The 26,474-nt window shown below is 43.0% G+C and overlaps 1 protein-coding gene across 1 annotated transcript in view; it reads right to left on the bottom strand.

Annotated features, from left to right (window-relative positions):
- Positions 1–26,474, bottom strand: part of LRBA (LPS responsive beige-like anchor protein) — a 1,257,537-nt gene that overhangs the window by 985,233 nt on the left and 245,830 nt on the right. Inside the window, 2 exon segments of the mRNA XM_030191657.1 lie at positions 13,239–13,419; positions 16,407–16,560. Of these exon segments, the coding sequence (XP_030047517.1) occupies positions 13,239–13,419; positions 16,407–16,560 (335 nt within the window).

Below are 26,474 nucleotides of genomic sequence, written 5' to 3'. Positions count from 1 at the left end.
TTCCATCCAGTCTGCCCCCTCTCTCTCTCCCCAGTTCCATCCAGTCTGCCCCCCCTCTCTCTCTCCCCAGTTCCATCCAGTCTGCCCCCTTCTCTCTCCCCAGTTCCATCCAGTCTGCCCCCCTCTCTCTCTCCCCAGTTCCATCCAGTCTGCCCCCCTCTCTCTCCCCAGTTCCACACAGAGTGCCCCCTCTCTCCCCCCCAGTTCCACCCAGAGTCTGACCCCCTCTCTCCCTCCAGTTCCACCCAGCGAGTCCGACCCCCCCATCTCCCCCCAGTTCCACCCAGAGAGTCCGACCCCCTCTCTCTCCCCAGTTTCATCCAGTCTGACCCCCTCCCCCTCACCCCAGTTCCATCCAGTCTGACCCCCCTCTCTCCCCTTCTCCCCAGTTCCATTCAGTCTGACCCCCTCTCTCCCCCTTCTCCCCAGTTCCATCCAGTCTGACCCCCTTCTCTCCCCCTCTCCCGTTCCATCCAGTCTGACCCCCCTCTCTCCCCCTCTCCCGTTCCATCCAGGGGCTGCCCATCTCTCTCTCCCCAGTTCCATCCAGGGGCTGCCCCCCCCTCTCTCTCCCCAGTTCCATCCAGCATCTAACTCCTCTCTCTCCCAAGTTCCATCCAGAATCTGCCTCCTCTCTTACCCCTTCCATCTGGCAGCTGTCCCCTCTCTCCCCCTCCTCTAGTGTCTGTTCCTCCTCTCCCCCTTCCATCGGGCAACTGTCCCCTCTCCCCCCTCATCCAGTGTCTGTACTAATCATTACCCACTACATCCACAGTCTACCACCTCTCTCCCCCATTCCATCAGGCATTTGTCCCCTCACTCCCCCCCTCATCCAGTGTCTAGCCCTCCTCTTCTCCCTACATTTAGCATCTTCCACCTCTGTCCTCCATTCCATCCAGCTTCTGTCCCCACCCTTCTCCCCTACATCCATCGTCTATCACCTCTCTCCCCCCTTCCATCCAGCATCTGTACTCTTTTTCACACACCCCCAACATCCAGCATCTAACCATTTTCTTCCCCCCACCCCAGCAGACACCCCCCACTGCCACTGGAGCACCAGGCTCTGCCTACTCCTACCCAACACCTACCTGCCACAGCCACCATTGCTGCTGCTGCTGCTTCAGCAGTGGCAGCAAAAACAAAGAAAGATCACAGGGCCAGAATGTTCCCACTCATGGCTGCCGGCTCTGCCCTGGAATAGAAAATTGTGTCAGAGGAAGGCGGGACTGGAGCCCCGAACAGAACAGTGTGGCCCCACAACCTTTTTCTCTGTTTTTGCCCCCACTGCTGATACAGCAGCAGCCAATGGCATACCTAGCATATTTGACACCTGGAGATGATAATTTTTTTAACACTCCTCTACTCTATATGAAAAAATTATTTTTGTAATAATCCACCAGTCACACAAGGGTGTACCTAGGAAAAGGCAGCATCATAAACACTGCAGTGAGTATCAGATCATCAATACACTCACTGTAAAACTAAATAAATCAGATTGGTGGAGGGAGAGGGGTGTGGCCAAGATGGCAGCATGAGTATTTGTTAGAGTGTGTCTCTGATTTCTTTGCTGGGATTTACTATTTTCCACTGTGAATAATGATGCATACTAAAAGGGAGTGATTCGAGCCTTACCCTTCAGGCAAGTACTTCATCTCCTTTCCAGCAAAATTTGGCGCGTTTACTTCAAACTACTACAAAAGAAGTAAGGTGGTCTGACTGCAAGCTTGTCTGAGAGAGCATACAGTTCGCTAGCATTGGATGCGTTTTCCCCACTGACAGTCAGCCCTCCAGTGTCCGACATCCGGGATCTTCCAGAGCCCGTTGCATCGGCAAATAGCAGTGAGGGAGCTAGACCTATAGAGCAGTCCGTCAAGAGGGAGAGAACAGTAGTACAAGAAGCTGCTCTCACAGTGGTAACCCTGGAGAAGATTTGGACAGCCATTCAAAGGCTTGATTTAACGGTAGAAAAATCTGCACAACTAGCAACTTTAGTGAGTAAAGTTGACTCTCTCGCATTACCTTTGGACTGTATTAAGATAAATTCAGCTGAACAGATTAATCAAGTTGTCTGATGTTAAATAAACATTAAATGTGGTTTTGAAGGATAAACTTTTGATACATCATAAGATTGAACTTGGAAAATGTTAATAGAACGCTGAATCTTTGGGAGTTAGATTTTCAAGGACCCCAGGTTTATCTCCTTAGGAACTCAAAAAAAAATGTTGGAAAATTTGAATTTACCTCAGGATGCTATTTCCCCCTAATAATAAAATTTTCTATCTTCCCAGTGCCGCAAACAAGACAGAGGAGTTCACAGGGGCTGTGATTCAATTATCAAAAAAAAAAAAGAAAAAGAAGAACAGATTAAAGACCTGTCTACAATTTTCGATGAATCTTTCTGCAATAACTGAAAGATCTACTTGATTAGTCTTGTTTGTTTTTGAGCAAGATTTAAAATCATGAGACTTTACTTTTGAAATCAACAATCTCAGTTCGGTGGGCAGCTCTTTACTGTCTTGGGCCCGGAAGATCCGCCTACTCAACAGCTGACGTAAGATATCTTGGGGATTTGTGTTTAATTTCTTTATTGATTTTCATTTAACACAAAGATACAATCTTTGATCAGATATACCAATACTCCAATAACATTCTTCAAGAAGAAACATTGTATTAATACAAAAATAAATTATTGGTTTTAACAGTCCACAATTGAGAGAAAATTCAATAATATACCAAAGGAAGTTGGTCTAATATTCTTAGTTCTGTCAAAGGGAACTGAGCAGGAGGTTACCCCTATCAATTGAACCGCTTCACATCTGGATCTCCTTATTACTTTGCATATTTAGAAAATTTCGCAACTGTTCTGGTTCAAAGAAAACATATCTCTTATCTTTAAAAAGTACTAAGCATTTCCAAGGAAATCTCAGCTGAAAACGAGCATTTATCCCAATAGATTCTTGTTTCATATCCAGAAACTTCTTCTTGCTCTGTTGTGTCCATCTAGAAATATCAGGAAATATTGAAACTTTGCTTCCTTTAAATTCAGGATGAATATTCTTAAAATAAAGTCTTAATAAGGCTTCTTTATCTTGAAAAAATACAAATGTAACAATTAAGGTTGCTCTAGTTTCAGTTTCCTCTTTAGAATGTTCCAGAAAGTCCGTTATATCCAATGTTTCTATTAAGTTATCTTGTTGTACTGGAACATTTTGTTGTTTTAATTTTGTTTCTAAGTAATAAAGTCTCTGTATAGGTGGAAGAGATTGTTCTGAATATTTATAGATCTCTTTCAGAAATTTGAAGAACATATCTCTTGGAGTAACATATTGAGAATGTGGAAAATTTAGTATACGAAGATTTAAGTTTCTTGAGAAATTCTCTAAATTTTCTATTTTCCAATGTAATAAACGATCTCCAGAGATTTGAGCTTGCTATTCTTGTAATTTAACCATATCTGTTTCCAAAGAAGATTGTTTAATTAAGACACCTTCAATTTTTTCTTTTAAATTTCTTACTCGAGTAGCATTATTTAATGAAACAGATATAAAGGAAGCACAAACCTTATGCAAAGATTCAAGAGCAGTCCAGATAGATTCTAACGAGATTTCCAGGGGTCTAACAAGCGGATGAATCACCCTGGCACATAAGGAAATTTCCTCTTGTAAACCTATAATCCCTTCTGCCGTTGTCTCCCCCAATGCCATTCCTGGAAGTCTCAGCTCGGCCTCCACAACTTCAGAGATGTTTTCGTCTACCGCTTCCACTGACGAGTCCTTCTGCCCCTTCGAGCTGGTTTCTGTTCCAATACTTGATACAATGATCCCATCTGGTTGCAGAGGAGGAGGGGTTGCAAGTCCTAATGGGCTGAGCAAAAAAAATCGCTCTCCTGACCGGGGCTCTTCCTTGCCCCGGTAGCAGAAACGCCCGTATTCGGGGTCGAAACCAAAAATGTGGAGATTGAAGACTGTCCTGGTAAGGGGGTAGTTAGCTTCGGGAGGGGTGGTCCCTTAGGCTTACCCTTCCTTTTCGGCATGCTTGTTAGAGGAAAAGTTATATTTTTGTAGTGTTTGAAGAAAGCGCTCCTCTCACACATCCTGCTTCGTGGCCATCTTCTGTCTTGGGGATTTAAACCGTGGCACACAGCCTAAGGCGCAAGCCAAAGGCATGCGGCTGAAGCATGGATTAAGTGTTACGATGTAGCTTTATAAATTTAGTCAGTACATTGTGAAATTTGTGTAGCTTTACAAATTTAGTCAATATATTGTCAAATTTGTATTATGGAACCAAAGAAGGATCGGTTCTAGTTATTGGTTTTAATATTTTTAATTGTGGGTGGTTTTAATGTTAAATTAGTCTTGATAGCATATGGTTTACTAGTCAACACTTTAAACTAAGCTGATCCTGGAAAATGGCAGTTAAATGTGCTTTTAGACTGTGCAAACTATATGTCCAACGCTATTGAGGCTATAATCAGAAACAGAAGGCAGATTTCTCATAGGTATAAGAATGAATGCCTGAAAAGACACCCTTACAGGAAATACTGTCAAACTTTAGTTGATCAAGTGGACTCAAGTTATCAGGACAGATCACTATCAGGCTTCTTTTAATATATATATTGGTCATCAGTATCACAGAATATGATCACACCACTATGTGCACTTCCAATAATAAAACAATGCAGGTCAAAAATTGATCAAACTCAATTTTGGAATGATATTTATTGCAAATTCCACTACCCAAGAATGAGCAGAGTGCCTGGCTGAATGACTGGAACAACTATTGTGAACTGGTTTTAAATAATATAGCTCCAATATGTGAGAGAAAAATTAAGCATCTGAGTAACAAATGGTTTACGGTTAATTTAATAAAGATGAAGCGTAATTGTAGAACTCTTGAGAGATTATAGAGAAACGATAAATCACATCAAAATAAGGAAAATTGGTGAAGGGCTATAAATGTTTATAAAGTTAAACGCTACTGCAAATGCCAAGAAAAAGTATTTCTCAGAAATAATAGAGATATGTCTAATGTGAGAAGAACTTTTATCAATTTTCTCACAGACACAACCAAGGCTACCAAAAGAAATCAGAAGCATTATTACCGCAAGCTGATCACTTAGACTCCTTACTTCCAAAAGAAGGTTTGCTCACTATTTGAGCAACTACTTACACATGGTAATTCTAAGGATAGACCGTATGATTATCTTCCATTGGTTGGGTGCTACTTAGTAGATTGTATGTGGAGTACTTTTAACAAGGTCTAGTTTGATGAATTGGATTCTTTAATTTTGAAATTTACAAAAATCATATTATTTAGACAATTGTCCAACTTATTTCATAAAAGTGGTACCCTTAAAGTTTTTAGTTTTACTTCAAATGGAGCGATGATCAACTTAATAGTAGGTTCCCCGAAAATTTTGCCAATATTGTTTTAACACCTATATTAAAAAATTCTTCTGCTTCAAAAGGAGATGTGGCAAACTATAGACCAGTTGCGTCTATTCCTTAATTTAATAAGAGGCATTCATAACCAAGCAACTGGAAATTTATTTTGATCAGTTTGATTTACTACATGGTTCGCAATCAGGCTTTCGTATAAACCACAGTACAGAAACCCTGTTAGCTGCACTATTTGACTATGTTAGAAATCTTCTTAATAGGAAAGAAGGTGCTCTTATAATGCAACTGGATCTACCTAGCATCTTTGATTTGGTTCATCATGCAGTTCTGCTAAAAATCTTGGGCAAGTTTGGTGACTGGAATGTTTTGACTTGGTTCAGGGTTTTTTTTTTACTACTAGACATTATGTTAAATTTCAAGATAACATCAGAAAGATGGTCATTACCTTCAGGTACCTCAGAGCTCATTATTATCACTGGTTCTGTTTAATGTCCTGATGTCATCATTAGGAAGACTCTGGAGTAAGAAGGCTATAAGAACTATATATATGTGGATGATATTACTATTATATCCCTGTTTCTACTGATTTAGAAGAAATGTATAATTCAAATTCTTTCTGTCTTTCAATTATTGGATGTCCTCTCACTATTTGAAATTAAATAAAGAAAAAAACAAAATTTCTTTAATAGAGACTAACTCAGCCTAGGAAGTGAAATCTAAAGTGATTATTGATCATGAAAATTTTACAATGTATCTATAAAGATATTGGGTATTAATAGATTGACTTTGGAACCTCAGATAAACCTTCTTGTTAAGAACTCCTTACATATCATAAGAAGATTAAGGGTTATTCATAAATTCCTATCAATTGATCAGTTCAGACTCATAGTTCAATCAATAAATATTAAGTGTATCATTAGTATTATGCTAACACTATTATATCTCTGGTATTTGAATTACAGTGCTGTAAAATGTGTATACTTTTGAGACCGTTGCACAGTAGTTCAATTGAATGTTTTCAAGTTTACCTCATTATTGTATGTATGTTTATTCTTGGTCATTTTACTATTGTTATGCTGTTAAACTATACCTGAAGTACACCAACTTGTGTGAATCTCTTCATAAAGGCAGTTAATAAAGCCGAATAAATAAATGATTCATAGTAGGTTAGCTTGTTGTAATATTGTTTACATAGGACTTCCAAAATACCTGCTGAGAAAATAATAGACAATCCAAAATGTGGCGTTTCGCATGATCTACAAAATAAGTTTTATTTTCCTGGCTCCCAGTTGAAGTTAAGACAGCTTTTAAATTGGGATGTTTTCTATAGAAAATTATGAATGGATTAGTATCATTTTATTTGATATCTCTCATGCACTATGCGTTAGGTGAAAAACTGTAGAATACTCAAAATTTTCTCGTTTGACTTTCCGAGCCATAAGGATATCACTTTGAAAAGAGATTATGCATCTGTTTGCGTACCAAGCAGTTAAATTCTGGAAATCTTTACCTAATAACTTATGGTTTTTACCATCTCATGACTTGTTTTAAGAAGGGTCGAAAGACCTTAATGTTTTCAGAATATATGTCTAAGAAATAATGGGAATTAGTTTGGTTTTGTTATCATATATATGTTGTGGTCTAGAGTCTTATTCTAATCCGATTTGAACTATGGAACTAACGCACAATAAGAAATTAACTAACAAGAACGGAGAAAACAATTCCCGATTAAGTGAGAAGTTAAAAAAATTGGGGGCCTCCTTTCTATTGGCTTATCCTTGTGAATGACAAGACAAGTACGCTAATTTGGGGGTCAACTATGTGTTTTTTTTGTTCCAGATCAATTAACAACCTTTCTGGACTTGAAGAATCTCTCTAGGGGGAATGTGTCTTCTGAGAACTGACATCCTATAGTATATCTCCTATCAAACTGAGCTCTCTTTTTCATCAAGCACTGCCATTTCCTCCCCTCACCCTCCCCACTGACAGTTTGAACTTCGTGGGTGTGGCTTGGATCTCTTTCAGGGAGAGAAAACTAACAACTTATAGCAGCAGCTTCAGAGAGCATTTTCCATCTCACAGATAGGCTGCAGAGAATACCTTCTCCTGCTTTAGACTTAGCCTGGCCTCAGAATGACATCCTATAGTATATCTCCTATCAAACTGAGCTCTCTTTTTCATCAAGCACTGCCATTTCCTCCCCTCACCCTCCCCACTGACAGTTTGAACTTCGTGGGTGTGGCTTGGATCTCTTTCAGGGAGAGAAAACTAACAACTTATAGCAGCAGCTTCAGAGAGCATTTTCCATCTCACAGATAGGCTGCAGAGAATACCTTCTCCTGCTTTAGACTTAGCCTGGCCTCAGAATGACATCCTATAGTATATCTCCTATCAAACTGAGCTCTCTTTTTCATCAAGCACTGCCATTTCCTCCCCTCACCCTCCCCACTGACAGTTTGAACTTCGTGGGTGTGGCTTGGATCTCTTTCAGGGAGAGAAAACTAACAACTTATAGCAGCAGCTTCAGAGAGCATTTTCCATCTCACAGATAGGCTGCAGAGAATACCTTCTCCTGCTTCCACCCACCCTACCCCTCTACCCACCCACCCCTAGAGTGACATGTCTTATATAACCTCCCTATCAACCCACTCATTACTTTACCTCACCCATTTCTATTCTTCTATCACCTTCTCCCACTACTCCAACCAGAGTTACACCTAATCACACTGACCACCCTTCAACATCTTCTGTCCTTCTGTGACTGTTCTCTTGTGCTTGACTGCTTAAATATTTTAAATTTAAATGCTTTACTTTTTGTCTATTAGATTGTAAGCTCTTTGAGCAGGGACTGTCTTTCTTCTGTGTTTGTACAGCGCTGCGTACACTTTGTAGCGCTCTAGAAATGTTAAATAGTAGTAGTAGTAACTAGCTGATATAGATATATTTGCTTATGGGTTTCACACTAGGCTTCTTCACTAAGTTTTTCTTCTTCTTTACTCCTGGATTAATGTTCCACTCCCCTCCATTAAAAAACAATTATGGTCTAAGGATGGGTCTGAAAATACTTCCTCTATATTGTAATATCTTATTTTTCCTATTTAATCTTTATATTTCCCTGTATTGTTTTAACAAGTGTTATGTTTGGAATATCTGTTTAAAAAATAAGGCTATATTAGTAAAGATGATCATGCCAACAGAAAACCATGCCTTTTCACAAACACAGAACACAGTATAGAATAAGTAAATAAAAAGTAAAAAAAATAAAACTACGAACTAAAAATAGTAACATACATAGAGGCATATTTTCAAAGCACTTTGGGAGGCTAAGTTCCATAGGTTTCTATGGAACTTTGGGAGGCTAAGTGCTTTGAAAATGAGCCTCATAGTAACATAGAAGATGACGGCAGAAAAAGACCTGCATAGTCCATCCAGTCTGCCCAAAAAGAAACTCATATGCACTAGTTTTTGTGTATATCTTACCTTGATTTGTAACTGTCATTTTCAGGGCACAGACCGTACAAGTCTGCCCAGCACTATCCCCGCCTCCCAACCACCTGCCCCGCCTCCCACCACCGGCTCTGGCACAGACCGTAAAAGTCTGCCCAGTACTATCCCTGCCTCCCACCACCGGCTCTGGCATAGAAATATGTAGACAAACTGAACCCTCCCCCCTGTGCGAAATATAATTATAAAGACCCCCTTTTACAAAGTCGTGCTAGTGGCTGCTGCATGGTAATGTTGACAGTCCATTAAAAGTGAATGGGCTGTGTTGGCACAACCAGCTGCTAGCACGGCTTTCTAAAAAGGGGGAAAAAGTTAGACATATATTTGAAAAAGTTGACAAATACCAATCACCACTTTACAATTAAACACAAATAAAACAAAAACAAAAAAAAAAACAGAAAATAAAATACCATTTTATTGAACTAATAAATTTTAACATTAGCTCACAAAAGGTCAAAACCTCCTTCCTCAGGTCAGTACAATATACTACTGTTAAAGTATCCTGTCCTGACCCAAGGATGGGGATTTTGGTTTCCGAAAGTTAGTACATAAGTACCGCCATACTGGGAAAAGACCAAGGGTCCAACAAGCCCAGCATCCTGTCTCCAACAGCAGCCAATCCAGACTTCAAGAACCCAGCAACCCCCCCCCCCCCCAAAAAAAAAAAAAAAAAATTAATGTTCAATGGACTTTTCCCTCAGGAATCTGTCCAAACCCCCTTTAAATTCCGTAAGGCCAGCTGCTGTCACTAAGTTCTCCGGCAACGAGTTCCAGAGTCTTAACTACACACTGAGTAAAGAAATACTTTCTATTTCTTTTAAATCTACCATATTCTAGCTTCATCTTGTGTCCCCTGGTTTTGTTTTTGTTTGAAATTGTAAACAAACGCTTCACATCTGTCCGCTCTAATGCACTCCAAGCTGAAGAGCCCTAACCTTCTCAGCCTTTCCTCATAGGGAAGTCGTTCCAGTCCCTTTATCATTTTCGTCACCCTTCTCTGCACCTTTTCTAATTCCTTTATATCTTTTTTGAGATGCGGCGACCAGAATTGGATAATACTCGAGGTGGGGTTGCACCATGGAGCGATACAACAGCAATATAACATCCTCGTGTTTGTTTTCCATCCCTTTCCTAATAATACTCAACATTCTGTGCGCTTTCTTAGCCGCCACAGCACACTGAGCGAAAGTTTTTAACGTCTTATCCACGATGACTCCCAGATCTCTTTCTTGGTCCGTAACTCCTAACGTGGAACCTTGCATGACATAGCTGTAATTCGGGTTCCTCTTACCCACATGCATCACTTTGCACTTGTCAACATTGAACTTCATCTGCCATTTGCACGCCCAATCCCCCAGTCTCACGAGGTCTTCTTGCAATCTATCACACTCCTCCTGCGTCTTGACGACCCTGAATAATTTTGTGTCATCTGCGAATTTAATTACCTCACTAGTTACTCCCATCTCTAGGTCATTTATAAATATGTTAAAAAGCAACGGTCCCAACACAGACCCCTGCGGGACCCCACTAACTACCCTTCTCCACTGAGAATACTGACCATTCAACCCTACTCTTTGCTTCCTATCTTTCAACCAGCTCTTAATCCATAGTAATACCCTACCTCCGATCCCATGACTCTCCAGTTTCCTCAGGAGTCTTTCATGAGGCACTTTGTCAAACGCCTTTTGAAAATCCAGATACACAATATCCACCGGCTCCCCATTGCCACATGTTTGTTCACCCCCTCAAAAAAATGCAGTAGATTGGTGAGGCAAGACTTCCCTTCACTAAATCCGTGCTGTCTCATCAGCCCATGTTTTTGTATGTGCTCTGTAATTTTATTCTTGATAATAGCCTCTACCATTTTGCTTATAATGTTACTTTTAATTCTATTTTTATGTTATTGATTTTATATGTTTTGTAAACAGACTCCTGATGCAGGCCTCATAGGCTAACACACAGCTGTGTCAAGTCCTATTCATCCATCAATAAACAGTTATTTTTATCTGGAGTATCGTTCACTTTTTGAGTAATCTTCGCTGTTTTGTCTGATGCTATATATTTCTGTGGAGGATTGTTTCATCTGTTGCACATTGAAAAATTCTGCAGTCCCAGCACAGAACCCTGCGGAAACCAACTATTTACCCTTCTCAATTGAGAATACTGGCCATTTAATCCTACTCTCTGTTTTCTGTCTTTTAACCAGTTTATAATCCACAATAGAACACTACCTCCTATCCCAAGACTCTCCAATTTCCTCTTTCATGAGATACACAGCATCAACTGGCTCACGTTTAACCACATGTTTGTTCACCCCTTCAAAGAAATGTAGTAGATTGGTGAGGCAAGATTTCCCTTGATGAAATCCATGCTTGCTTTGTCTCATTAATCCATGGTTATGAATATGCTCTGTAATTTTGTTCTTTATAATAATCTCTACTATTTTGCCCGGCACGAATGTCAGGCTCACTGGCCTATAATTTCCCAGATCACCTCTGGAACCTGTTTAAAAAATTGGTGTTACATTGGCCACCCTCTAATCTTCCGGTATCATGCTTGATTTTAAAAATAAATTACATATTAACAATAGTTTATTTTTCAATTCTATCAATACTCTGGGATGAATGCCATCCAGTCCAGGTGATTTGCTACTCTTCAGTTTGTCAAATTGCGCCATTACATCTTCCAGGTTTACAAAGATTTGATTCAGTTTCTCTGCCTTGTCAGCTTTGAATACCATTTCTGGCACTGTTACAATCTAAATAAGACAAGTAACAGACAGAACAACTAAGAGGTAAGGGGAATTGAAGAGGAGGGGATAAAAGGTACAGGGAAGTGAGCAGTGGTTAGGACTCAAAAGCAGCGTCAAAGAGGTGGGATTTTAGCTTGGACTTGAAAACGGCCAAAGACGGGGCTAGACATACATGCTCGGGAAGTCTATTCCAGGCATGTGGTGCAGCGAGATAAACAGAAATAAAACAAACACATTGAAAAGAAAATAAGATACCACCTTTTTTACTAGACTAAAAATACATATTTTGATTAGCTACTTTCAAAATAAGATGATACCTTTTTTTACTGGACTATCAAAAAATGTTTTGTTAGTCTAGTAAAAAAAGGTATAATCTTATTTTATTTTCCATGTTTTTGTTTCATTCCTATTTATTATCTTTAAAATTGGACTATCACTTTACTCACATATTATTAAGAAAGGAATGGAAAACAAAAATGAGGACATTATGTCTTTGTATCGCTCCATGGTGTGACCACACCACGAATACTGTGTGCAATTCTGATCACTGCATCTCAAAAATGATATATTGGAATTAGAAATGGTACAGAGAAGGGAAAAAGAAAATGATAAAGGGAATGGGATGACTTCCCTATGAGGAAAAGCTAAAGTGGCTAGGGCTCTACAGCTTAGAGAAAAGACAGCTGAGGGGAGATATGATAGATGTCTATAAAATGAGTGGAACAGGTAGACGTGAATCACTTGTTTACTTTTTCCAAAAATTCTAGAATTAGGGGGTATACAATGAAGCTACAAAGTAGTAAATTTAAAACAAATCGGAGAAAATATTTCTTCATTCAACATGTAATTAAACTCTGGAATTCATTGCCAGAGAATGTGGTAAAAGCAGTTAGCTAATCGGGGTATAAAAAAGGTTTGGATAACTTTCTAAAAGAAAAGTCTATAAACCATTAAGATGGACTTGGGGAAAATCCACTGCTTATTTCTAGGATAAGCAGCATAAAATGTATTGCACTGTTTTGGGATCTTGCTAGGGACTTGTAACCTGGATTGGCCACTGTTGGAAACAGGAGGTGGGACTTGATGGACCTTCAGTCTTTACCACTATGGCAATGCTTATGTTCTTATGAAAAGCAGAGTCTCAGTATAGCATGGATGCTTTAATAGCATCCCACATTCGTGGATAATAAATTGCCTAGAAAATGTACAAAATAAACCACGGATTGATGAGCTACATCAAGTTCAATTCAATTCAAAGTTGATCTTATATAGTGCTAAAATCCCCATTAAGGGTTCAGTGTGGTTTACAAACAGTTGGACCATGGAAATGTGACCAACTGCACTCTTCCTGGACAGATGGACAGTTTGCCATCTTAACACCAAGATCCAGTTGAGTGTGCTATTTGCACCACTATAATACTAAGACTATAAATTCAAATACAATGGTCATTTGGATTCATACTAAAAAAAAAAGTCACAATTCTTAATTGTCACAAAATACACCATTCTGAATGCCAAATGAAATAGTACTAAAAAAAAAAAAATTTCCACTTGTGCCTCCATGAACTGATTTGCCATCTTACCTAACCGAAGACACTGGCGTAAAATTCCTCCCGATGACATGTTCTTCTCAGCCTCAATCTCACTGAAACTGAGAGAGCTTGCAAAAATTAATACATCCACAAGGCTGATCAATCTCTGAAGAAATGTTATAGAAGCTTCAACAGACAATCCTTGTGTTGGTTCAATGTTTTCCAATTCATGCTACAAAGAGAATAGACAGACATCTTACAACAGATTAATTTACATATAAAACCTGCCTTTTTCTATCACACTGGAATGACAAAACATGCTAATTTTCATGCTTACCTCCAATAATCACCCACCCCACTGCTTAAGAATCCAAACACACTGGAAAATTTCACCTCCGACCAAATTAGGATTCCCCCAATAACCGCCAACCTCCCCCTTCGGCACTGCTCCTCTCCACCCCACTCCTACCAACGACCAGATCTCTTCTTACCCTGTTTCTAGGTTATGCTGCTGGGGATATGCATGGCCTTGAGCACCTGCACATACTCCAATGCTCCAAGCAAGCACACATTCTCAACATTTTAAGCATGCACAGATGTTGAAGGCCCCACACCATAACCTTGAGATAAAGAGAAAGATTTGGTTGTTAGGGGGGGAGGGGGTAGAGGAGAGCAATACCAGTTATCACAGGAAGGAGGGCTAGAAGAGAGAAATGGTGCCTCCATTAATAGCCCAGAAAATCCAGTGATTCAAATAGCCTAGGTGACTATTAGAGAGAATTCAGTATTTTCAAAGAAAAGAACTGAAGTTGACCTACTTCAGCATAAAGCTCAGCAATCAAGTTTTGGTCTCTAAAGCTAAAGTACAATTAAACTTGTTAAGAAATCGGAAGTAACGCTATGCACTGCAGCTGAAATGCTGAGTACAAGAATTAAGGGGCTCTTTTTGACTGAGCTGCAGAATGCTTACCACAGCTTTAAAAGGCGTACTGCGTGACACGTTCAGGTGTCCTACTACTACTATTTAACATTTCTAAAGCACTACTAGGGTTACGCAGCGCTGTACAATTACAGTCCCTGCTCAAATAGCTTTCAATCTAAAGGACAAATGTACAGTCAGTCAAGTGGGGGCAAATTGGGGCAGTCTAGATTTCCTGAAAGGTATAAAGGTTAGGTGCCGAAAGCAACATTGAAGAGGTGGGCTTTGAGCAAGGATTTGAAGATGGGTAGGGAGGGGGCTTGGCGTAAGGGCTCAGGAAGTTTATTCCAGGCATAGGGTGAGGCGAGGCAGAAAGGGCGGGGCCTGGAGTTGGCGGTGGTAGAGAAGGGTACTGAGAGGAGGGATTTGTCCTGTGAGCGGAGGTTTCAGGTGGGAACGTAAGGGGAGATGAGGGTAGAAAGGTAGTGAGGGGCTGTAGATTGAGTGCACTTGAAGGTCAATAGGAGAAGCTTGAACTGTATACGGTAGCGGATTGGGAGCCAGTGAAGCGACTTGAGGAGAGGGGTGATATGAGAGTATCGGTTCACGCGGTAGATAAGACGTGCGGCGGAATTTTCTCTCCCCTTCCAAATGTAGGTAGTACTTCAGAAAAAACTACTGTTTGTAGCTAAGGTTATAAACCCTCTCCCAACTGTTGAAAAGCTCTCTGCACTACAAGTGGGGTGTTATTGGCCAGGTCATCTGTTCCCAGGTGGATAACATCAGTGTTAGACTCCTTAGTTTCTTCCATAATTATAGTCGGTATTTGCCTGGTACTCCTGGTAGCTGAGGAGCCTGGAAGGCATTTCATTTTGTTGGGCCCCTTGAACTGAATTCCAAAGTTAATGTATTTAAAGGATCATGTTCATCTGAGCACTTAAGTATGGCTTATTGTCTATTTTATTTTTTTTTAGCTTTGAACTAAACAGGCCACACCACTTAGATATAGCGGTTCTCCATGCCATCGCTTATACATATAATATTTTTTTATATGGAAGCATATTACTTCGTTTTCCAATTGATTTGGAATGATGAGGGCATTTTTGATATGATGTCTAAGTCGGACTTTTTGTGTTAAATGGCTCAAATCCGAATAGGAAATATAGCCACATTTAATATAGCCACTTTTTAAATTTGTAACTTCTTTTTGTGTTTTGTGTTATCATTTCAGGCCATTTTAGAAAGAGGAAAAAAAAAAAAAAAGGAACAAGTGAAAAATGTAGAAAATGAAGCCTTTGGGATCTAGAAGCATATTGTGAAACAGAGGCGTTCTGTTGAGCAAACCGGAGAAACTGAATGAAGTATCTTGTAAGAAAAAGATAAGTGTCCTTTAATTCTTAGTTGATCGAATAATGTGAAACAATAAACAGAAAAGTAAAGCATGTATGAACTTAAAAAACTAGAAAAACTGAGGAGGTTTTTCAGACCAGCAAGGATGTTCGCACAGCATTTCTGTTGCTAAATTAATGACAAGCAGAGTATCCGAGGTCTTTTCCTCCCTCTAAAAAAATTGGTTTTAGGATTACTTCCAAATACTATTAAGTAAAATCAGATTAACTTGCTACTTTCTATGTATAGATAGTTTCGAAAATACAGATTTGGACTTTTTGAGAAGAAACTTATCCAAATGCTGCTTTATGACACTTTTTGGACATTTTTCTTTCAAAAATGAGCCCGATAGTCTTAATTATTCCGTATCTATGTAAGGAACTCTTTAAGGTGTTACTGACTGTTTTTATTACCACGTTTTCATGATTTTATTAACTTGTGTTTATTTATTAACAGTTATTAATGAGCCCCTGGTGCAGTCCAGAAGTGGGAGAAACAAGGCTTTTAAAGCATTTATGTGGTGAATAAATGTTTTTGGTGATGGACAAAATCTTTTTCCGTAAAGACCGAAGCAAAGAACTCATTCATGGGCCGATGATCGGAAGCAAACGCGGGCGCTAGGGGCTATTAGAATCATACTAGCGCCAACATTTGCTACTGCCCCATGATCAGAGCCCCCGAGTGCGTAAAACAATGTGCTTGCGTACTCTGACCGCAAGCAGGATGCAAATGCATGCTAAACAGGGCTCTTAGCGCAAGTACAAGATCCAAAACTTGGTTCCAATTGAGCTAAAAGAACAAAAAGGGAGGAGAAAAACTATCAAGTCCATAAAAAAAAAAAGGGATTACAACTACAAAGAAAATTAACTTGATTGCCTGATAAAGAAAACCTTAGAATGTAATAATCTTACCGTAGCAGATGTAGCTGCAGAAAGCAGAGGCAGTATCCCACCACAAGCCATAATCATGCTATCCATAACTTGCGAGAGGAGGTGAACTGTATTGTGCACAAAGATGACATTGTCACTGCTGTTCACAAAGTCCATCACTGTCTTTGTAGAATGGCTGTATAAAAGAAATGTTATATTTGTTATATAAGTCAGCAGTAGAAATTCAATACTGTATTATGTTCACATCACTGATTACAGAACATAGTAAGATTACAAATACCCTTCCTTCAACAAAGCAAGGATACCTGTGGCTCTCACACATTTTAAAAAATGTTAATAGGGCATAATATACTGAAGTCAAGATTGTAAAAATAGAATAGAATATTTTTTTAACTTTAAGATCTGCAACAATATCGGCATCAGTATGAACAGGATATTAACAAATCTATATTCCACTACACAAAGTTACGATATGACAACTTACAGTACCATACTACATTTCGAACCAGACTGACCACCACCAGTAACAACTAAGTATTATAACTCTATGTGGAACATAACCAAGTGATGTAGCCAGCTATTTAAAAATATATATATTTTGGGCTCTGATTGGCCCTGGAGCTCAAATTCAGCTAGGCTGTACTGGTTTGTTCTCCAGTCTTAGCCAGGGAGAAGAGAGAAAGATCTCTTTGCTGAGGCACTTTGAACAGTTATATTAGATAACCTGCAGTGCTGTTTAAAGAACTAGGCCAAAGTACTTACATAAAAGTAAAGATAAATGGATATGTAAAAAGTACAATGAAAACTGAATTAAAAATTTACCCAAGTAAAAGTAAAGAAGTGCCTAATATATTTTTGAGTAAAAAGTACTGCGACTACAAAATGTGTGTCTATTAAATATGTCAGTTGTATCAAAGCAGTGAACACAGTAAATTAACATATTCCCATTTAATTAAACACATAATTAAAAAAAACAAAGTATCTAACCATGTTTTCCTTTTTCTACTGGGGGCTACCATTCTTCCTTGTAGCCTAGCATCAACCCTGCCCTCTCCCTCCCCCATAGTGTGACAATGTCATCTCCCCTGTCCCCCCAACCCAGAAGCCCAGCAGCATTATAAATAAAACTTTTTTTTTTTTTTTTTTTACCTTGGCTGGAGTAGAGAGAGAACTAAGAAAAGCTGCAGCTATAGCAGAGGCTCCTGACTCTTGAGCAGAAGGAAACAACGCAGGAAAGAAGGGCTCACCCATAGCTACCCGACTGTTCAAAGCTTTTTTTTTTTCCCCCCAATGCAAAGCCGCAGTATTGAAGAACTGCAAAATAGGCAGTCCCCATTCTCCAGCAGGGTAAAGACCAGTGCTTTTTTTGTAGGAAAAAAAGGGTACCAGTACTCATTATGGGTGGGGTCACCATCTATAGCTCCACCCCTATGGTAGCCACACCCGTTATACCAGCCGTGGCACATATAAGCAGTATCATTGAAAATACTATACCCAGTATATGAGAAAAAAATAACTTCTGATTTTTTTTCATCATAATTTCTATAAGCTGTTACAGCTCTAGTATACCCAGTGCAAAATAAGACAGCAGATATAAATTCTCAAATTGGACGTCTTCCAAACACTAAAATGAAAATAAAATGATATTTTCTACCTTTGTCTGGTGACTATTTTTTTGATCATGTTGGTCCCAGTCTCTTATTCTGCTGCTCTCTATCTGTTCCCTTAACTCCATTTCTAGGGCTTCCTTTCCATTTCTTTACTTTCCTCCTTTCTTCTTCATTTCTTGCCCTACATCCATAAATAAAAGTTGGGTCCTCTGCGGACTTGACTGGAGGAGGTACAGAGTGGATCCAGCTTTTGCCTATTTTATCCATTCATGTGCAGTTTTTTTTCCTCTTTTCCCTTTCCCTCATCTTGTCAGTATGCATTCTCCTTCCTCTTTCCATCCACATCCGTCATTTTTTCATCTCTCCCTCCATCCATATCCAGCATTTCCCCTCCCCTCCATCCATGTTCATCTCACTTCCTCTCTTCCCTCCCCTCCATGTCCAGCATTTCTCCTCTCCCCCTCCCTTCCATCCATGTGCACCTACTTCCCTCCCCTCCATCCATGTGCATCTCCTTCATCCATGTCCAGCATTTCTCCTGCCCTTCCCTCCATCCATGTCCAGCAACTCTGCTCTCTCCCCTGCTCTCCCTTTCCATCCATGTCCAAATTCTCCACTGCCCTCCCCTCCCATCTGTGCCCAGCAATTCTCCTTTGCCCCTTATCCTTCCCTCCCAACCATGCCCAGCAATTCTCCTCTCTTCCCTTACCTCCATGTCCAGCGATTCTCCTTTGCCCCTATCCTCCCTTCCACGTCGAATAACTCACCCCAGCCTCCACCTGCCCCCCTTTTAAGCCCCCATCGAGTTCCAATACCCAAGCCCCACCTGCCCGCCCTTAGCTCCCCGACAGCCCTGCTTTCTGTTCCTGCCACCCCGCGACGCATTTAAATCTTTTTTTTTTTTTACCTGAAGTCGCAGCGCCAGCATTAGTGAAAGGACCAGGCTCGCCTCCTCCAGCCTTCCCTTCGTTCCCTCTCAGTATCCCGCCCTCGCAGAAACAGGAAACTATGTCAGAGGAAGGTGGGACACAGAGAGAACGAAGGGAAAGCTGGAGGCAGCGAGCCTGGTCGCGGACGGCAAGAACAGAAAGCAGGGCTGGGGAGCTAAGGGCGGGCAGGTGAGCTGGCCCTAGGAAAAAAAGGTGCCGTACATCGTACCGGCGCATACCGACCACAAAAAAAACACTGGTAAAGACAGAGCTGCAGCGGTTGACGCAAACAACCTCGGGCAGGCTGCGAGGTCCCAGCAGTGAACAGACAACCTCCGGTGGGTTATGGCACCTTCTCTCTGCCGCATCCCACCCATGTAGAGGCAACAAAACGCAGTAGAGAGAAGGCTCCATAGTCTGCTGGCGGTTTGCCTGTCTTCACTGCTGCTACCTCGTAATCTGCTGGAGGTTGACTGTGTTAACGGCTGTGGCTGACAGCTACAGAAGGGAAGGCAAGTTTTAAGGACTGCATGAGGGGAGGGAGAGTAATGCTATTGCAAGACACACAGAGTAAGGAAAGGAAAAATGGTAAGAGACCCCTTCAACTGCTGCAGCTGCTGGAGACTGAAGGCAAATTTTAAAGAACGCGGGAGGAAAGATGTTACAGCCATGTGAAAAGGAGGAGGGGAGAGGAAAATCTAGTACTTCGGCCTTTTACTTATACCAAAGCAGCATGTAACAAGGTAAAAGTACTTAAAACTGGCTCAGATAATACTTTGTTACAAGTGCTCATGCTTGTCTTGTACTCGGTAAGAAGTATAAGTAATTAAATGTTTACTTAAGTATTGTAATGCTTTACTTTGTTACAACACTGATACCTGTGAGCAACTATATGTACTGAACTCCCCAGATACTATTTAGATAATAAACAAATGATTAGTGTTATAATTGATCCATATTTCAGTTACCTGTTATTGTTTGCTGATTGCACCTTTTCCATTCCTTGTCCTAATTTTTCATGACAATGCTTGTCTGGACTGACTAAGAATCCTGGTGGTTTGTGTGTTGGGTCCAAGTGCTTTCTGGGAACTATGGGACCACTGGGAGTAACCTAGAAATCATTGGGGATAATATGAGAGCAGGAGACTTGCCAAGAGGCTGTTCGGACCCAGTCGGTGGGAGTGTACATCACAAGCGGAAGGTGCAGGCGGACCTGAGCAGTGCTGGGGATAGACCCTTAAATGGCCGCAGGGATAGCCCCAGGCAAGTGGTTAGGCATTTCATGACAGGTATCCTACTATGTCAACTCCTGTAGCTGCCCTAAGGATAGCACAGTGCCCTGTTCAAAAAGGTCTATCAGTAGACCATCCCTATGTCATGCAGCTTCCTTAATAAATCATAAAAATAGAAAATGGGACATACGGCTGTACTCTTCCAGCTTATTGAGTGGGTGAAGGAATCTCTGCACCCCTAACTAGTTTATTGCCCTGCCACTCAGCTTTTAAAGGGTCAAGGATGGGTGGCCCGGGTGGCCCTCCCACTTGATATACCTCCATCCCTCCACTGGGGGTTCAAAAATAGAATGTAGCCTGAGTATCTCTCTCTCTCAATCCTCACCCAATGAGACTTTTCTGGTCGGTGATGAAAATCCTTTAATGGCTTAATCACTGCTGCCTGATAACACCTCATATTTTGCAAGTTTATCCTCCCTTGCATCTTGGGCTGAGCCAATCTACACCAACTAATTTTAGTTCTCTTCTCCTTCCATAAGAAGGATCATTCAATCTTCTGAAAGTGGGCCCAGTTTTTATCTGTTTGGCTCACCACATTTGGAATTGTCAGTTATTTTATTTATTTATTACATTTATATCCCACTTTTTCCCACCTATTTGTAGGCTCAATGTGGCTTACATGGCACCGGAGAGCGTTTGCAGACTCCGGTGTGAACAAATACAAAGTGATGCTATGGTAAGATATAGTTCTAGGGAATCGAACAACGGAAGAGTTTTATGTCCATGATGTTCTTTAGTTTTGTTGTGTTGCAAAGATCCAGCATTTAAGTTGGATCGGTAGGGTATGCCTTTTTAAACAGTTTAGTTTTTAGTGTTTTCTGGAAGATTAGGTGGTCATACGTCGTTTTCAAGGCTTTTGGTAATGCGTTCCATTGTTATGTGCTTATGTAGGAAAAACTGGATGTGTAAGTTGATTTGTATTTAAGTCCTTTGCAGCTTGGGTAGTGGAGGTTTAGATATGTTCGTGATGATTCGGATGTGTTTCTAGTTGCTAAGTCGATCAAGTCTGTCATGTATCCCGGGGCTTCACCATAGATAATTTTGTGAACCATGGTGCAGATTTTGAAAGCAATGCGTTCTTTGATAGGGAGCCAGTGTAGTTTTTCGCAGAGGGGTTTTGTGCTTTCAAATCACGTTTTTCTAAATATAAGCCTAGCTGCCATGTTTTGAGCGGTCTGAAGTTTCTTTAAGGTTTGTTCTTTGCATCCCCCATAAATTCCGTTGCAGTAGTCTACATGGCTTAGTACCATTGATTGTTGAAGTGGTTTTCCAACAACCTTTTGAGGATTCTCCGGATTGGATTTAATATATTTACAGTCATTTGGGACAGGATATTTGTAGGGAAATTACTGATTTAATCATTTTAACATATACTAAACAAGTGTAGATTATAAGAAAAGAAATGGCTTCTGACCTTGTGTGTTACAAGAAGAACTGAATGTTCTTAGATATGCTTTTTGGCTAGCTTGTAAAAATCTCCTAATGGTCTAAAAACTGTAACATGTTCATCCAAGCTTAAAAGATATGCTTTATGTACAGCTGCACGTAGATGAGAATCTAAAAAGGTATATACAACGGGAAGGTATGGGAGGGCAGACAACTTCATGAGGGTATGCAGGATTTGTCTCCTTGCAAGAAATGGTAAAATTATGTATAATCATACCTGATAATTTTCTTTCCATTAATCATAGCTGATCAATCCATAGACTGGTGGGTTGTGTCCATCTACCAGCAGGTGGAGATAGAGAGCAAACTTTTGCCTCCCTATATGTGGTCATGTGCTGCCGGAAACTCCTCAGTATGTCGATATCAAAGCTCCATCCGCAGGACTCAGCACTTAGAGAATTACACCCACGAAGGGACACTCTGCCCAGCTCACCACCGCCGAAACGGGGGAGGGGAATTAACCCAGCTCATCCCCACACAAGTGGGGGAGGGGAATCCGTCCAGCTCATCCCCGCGGAGCGGGGGAGGGACACCACACCCGCCGATGCGGGGGGATCTGGCTTATCCTGCAACCGCAACCGCGGGAGGAGCTGACTGACCCTAACACCGCCGAAGCGGGAGGGGTACAAAGCTGCCCTACAGCCGCACGAAGCGGGAGGGAGTGCCGGCAGAATTTATGTCTCAATCCAGCCCCGTAAAACGGAGGGGAGAGGAATGCAGCAGCTCACTGTAACACAAAGTCGTCTCAACTCTTGAAGAATCCAAGTGAAAGAAGAACTTGAACACGAAGTCCTCCTGAAGTAACTGAAGGCTAAACTTGAACCTAAAATTCAACCAGAATATAAACAGTACAGATATCTGGGAGGGGCTATGGATTGATCAGCTATGATTAATGGAAAGAAAATTATCAGGTATGATTATACATAATTTTACCTTCCATATCATCAAGCTGATCAATCCATAGACTGGTGGGATGTACCGAAGCAGTACTCACCCAGGGCGGGACATAGAAATCCCTGACCTCAACACTGAAGCTCCAAACCGGGCCTCCGCCCGTGCAGCCACAGTCAAACGGTAATGCTTGGAGAATGTATGAGCCGAAGCCCACGTTGCCGCCTTGCATATCTCTTCCAAGGAGACGGATCCGGCCTCTGCCATCGAGGCCGCCTGAGCTCTCGTGGAGTGAGCCTTCAGCTGGATAGGCGGCACCTTCCCCGCGGCCACATAAGCCGCTGCCATGGCTTCCTGGACCCATCTTGCCACTGTAGGCTTAGCAGCCTGCAGACCCTTACGAGGACCTGCAAACAGGACAAACAGATGATCCGATTTCCGGAAATCATTGGTCACTTCCAAGTATCTGATGATGACTCGTCTCACATCCAGATATTCAAGAGCGGAGTACTCCTCTGGGTAGTCCTCCCTACGAAAGGAAGGGAGACAGAGCTGCTGATTCACATGGAAGCGAGAACCAATCTTGGGCAGGAAGGAAGGCACTGTGCGAATAGTCACTCCTGCCTCAGTGCACTGCAGCAAAGGCTCTCGACATGAGAGCGCCTGGAGCTCGGAAACTCTTCTGTCTGAAGTGATAGCCACCAAAAAGACTGCTTTCAACGTCAGGTCTTTCAGAGATGCCCTCGACAAGGGTTCCAAAGGCGGCTTCTGCAATGCTCTTAGCACCAGGTTGAGATTCCACGCAGGCACCACTGAGTGCAGAGGAGGGCGCAGGTGATTAACTCCCTTGAGAAAGCGCACCACATCTGGCTGCGAAGCCAGGGAAGCACCCTTCAGGCGGCCCCTGAAGCAAGCCAGAGCCGCTACCTGGACTTTAAGGGAACTGAGCGACAGGCCTTTCTCCAGACCTTCTTGCAGGAACGCCAACACTGAAGAAATTGGAGCAGTGAAGGGAGAAAGTGAGCCTGCTTCACACCATGCTGCAAAGATACGCCAAACCCTGGCGTAAGCAGTAGAAGTAGAGCGCTTCCTCGCTCTCAGCATAGTGGCGATGACCTTGTCTGAGAAGCCCTTCTTCCTCAGACGCTGCCGCTCAATAGCCAGGCCGTAAGACCAAAGGGAGAGGGATCCTCCATCACCACGGGACCCTGATGTAACAGGCCCTGCTCCACTGACAGCCGCAGAGGATCGTCGACTGAGAGCCTGAACAAGTCCGCATACCAGGGACGTCTGGGCCAATCCGGACCCACCAGGATTACCCTGCCGGGATGCTTTGCCACCCGGTCTAGCACCCTGCCCAACATGGGCCAGGGCGGGAACACATAGAGGAGCTCTTGTGTCGGCCACTGTTGGAGAAGAGCATCTACTCCCAGGGATCGAGGGTCCCGTCCTCTGCTGAAAAAGCGCGGCACTTGGCCATTGGCCGATGACGCCATCAGATCTAGGCTCGGCTGGCCCCAGCGCTTCGTGATGTCCAAGAACGCCTGAGCAGATAGTTGCCACTCTCCGGGCTCCAAGGTATGGCGACTGAGAAAGTCCGCCTTGACATTCATGACTCCAGCAATGTGGGCCACTGAAAGCTGCTCCAGGTTCGCTTCCGCCCACTGGCAAAGACTCATAGCCTCCTTGGCTAGAGGGGCGCTCTGGTACCTCCCTGGCGGTTGATATAGGCCACAGCCGTGGCATTGTCCGACAGGACCCGTACAGGCTTCAACACGAGTACCGGGATGAACTCCAATAACACCAAGCGAATGGCTCTGAGTTCCAGGAGGTTGATAGACCACTTGCCTCTGCAGGAGACTAGAGCCCCTGCGCTGTCCTTCCCAAGCAGTGGGCTCCCCAGCCCATCAAAGAGGCGTCTGTCGTGACGACAATCCACTCCGGGGTCACCAGAGGCAATCCTGCAGACAACTTGTCTGTCTGCGTCCACCAGCCCAGCGCCTTGCGCACTGCTGGGTCCACGGGAAGGCGCACAGCATAATCCTCCGACATCGGAGTCCAGCGCAGCAGCAGAGATAGCTGTAGTGGTCTCATATGAGCCCTGGCCCAGGGCACTACTTCCATCGTGGCCGTCATAGAGCCCAACAGCTGCACGTAGTCCCAAGCCCGAATAGGAGAGGCTACTAGGAACTAGTCCACCTGAGCCTGAAGCTTGACAATCCGATTGTCTGGCAGGAACACTCTGCCCACTTGGGTGTCGAATCGAACTCCCAGATACACCAGGGACTGAGTCGGGCGCAGCTGGCTCTTCTTCCAGTTGATGATCCATCCCAGGGAGCTCAAAAGAGCAACTACCCGGTCCATAGCTTTGCCGCACTCTGCATAAGAGGGGGCTCGGATCAACCAGTCGTCCAGATAAGGATGGACTTGTACTCCTTCCTTAGCAGGAAGGCCGCTATGACCCCCATTACTTTGGAAAAGGTCCGCGGAGCAGTAGCCAACCCGAAAGGGAGGGCTCTGAACTGGAAGTGTCGTCTCAGGACTGTAAAACGCAGAAAGCGTTGGAGAGGAGGCCAGATGGGAATATGCAGGTACGCTTCCTTGATTTCCAAGGAAGCCAAGAACTCTCCTGCCTTCACTGCCGCTATAACAGAGCGGAGAGTCTCCATGCGAAAGTGCCTCACTTTCCAGGCCCGATTGACCCCTTTGAGGTCAAGGATAGGCCGGACAGAACCTCCTTTCTTTGGAACCACAAAGTAAATGGAGTAACGTCCCTTGCCAATCTGATTTCTTGGCACCGGAACGACCGCACCCAGGCGGATCAGGTTGTCCAAGGTCTGCTGCACTACCACAGCTTGACCGGAGACTTGCAGGGAGAGAGTACAAACCCGTCTCTTAAGGGTTGGCAGAACTCTAGCTTGTAGCCGTCTCTGATGACTTCCAGCACCCACGCGTCTGAAGTTATAGTGGTCCACTCGCCCAGAAACGAGGACAGCCGTCCTCCAATCTGCACTGGGGCGTGGACCAAGGCCCCGTCATTGGGTACGAGACCCTGGGGGAGGACCGGAGGGAGCACCTCCGGGACGGCGGTCTCTGCGAAAGGAATGCTGCTTGGGGGAGAAATTCCTCTTGAAGGAAGAGGGGGCAGAGGAACCCGACTTGCCCGGGCGGTATGGAGGTATCGGGACGAGTACTAACCCGAGCCCTGACCTCTGGTAATTTCTTGCCCTTAGACGTGCCGAGATCGGTCACGATTTTGTCCAGCTCGACCCCAAAGAGCAGCTTGCCTTTAAAAGGCAATCTAGCCAGCGGGATTTAGAGGCGTGGTCAGCAGACCAATGTTTCAGCCAAAGCCACCGCCCGCGCAGAGACTGTCTGAGCCATGCCTTTAGCTGAGGCTCTCCAGACATCATACAGCAAGTCTGCCAAATAGGCTAAGCCCGATTCCAGGGCCGGCCAATCAGCCCTCAAGGAATGATCCGAGGGGGAAGCCCGCTGCACCATAGTCCGGCACGCCCTGGCCACATAGGAGCCGCAAACTGAGGCCTGCAAACTTAAAGCAGCTGCCTCCAAGGACGACCTTAAGGCCGCCTCCAATCTTCTGTCTTGGGCGTCCTTTAGGGCCGTGCCACCTTCCACCGGCAACGCCGTTTTCTTAGTCACCGCAGTGATTAAAGAATCCACGGTAGGCCACAGATAGGCCTCACGTTCACTCACAGCCAAAGGATAGAGGCGGGACATAGCCCTAGCCACTTTAAGGCTCGTTTCCGGGACATCCCATTGAGCCGCAATTAAGGTGTGCATGGCATCATGCACGTGGAAGGTTCTAGGCGGGCGCTTCGTCCCCAGCATAATGGCAGAGCCAACAGGGGCTGAGGGAGAGACGTCCTCCGGAGAGGAAATCTTCAAAGTGTCCATGGC

Source organism: Microcaecilia unicolor, chromosome 2 (genome assembly GCF_901765095.1).
Source record: "Microcaecilia unicolor chromosome 2, aMicUni1.1, whole genome shotgun sequence".
NCBI lineage: Eukaryota > Metazoa > Chordata > Amphibia > Gymnophiona > Siphonopidae > Microcaecilia > Microcaecilia unicolor.
Note: the sequence above shows the minus strand (reverse complement) of the source record. Positions and strands in the feature narration are given on the sequence as shown.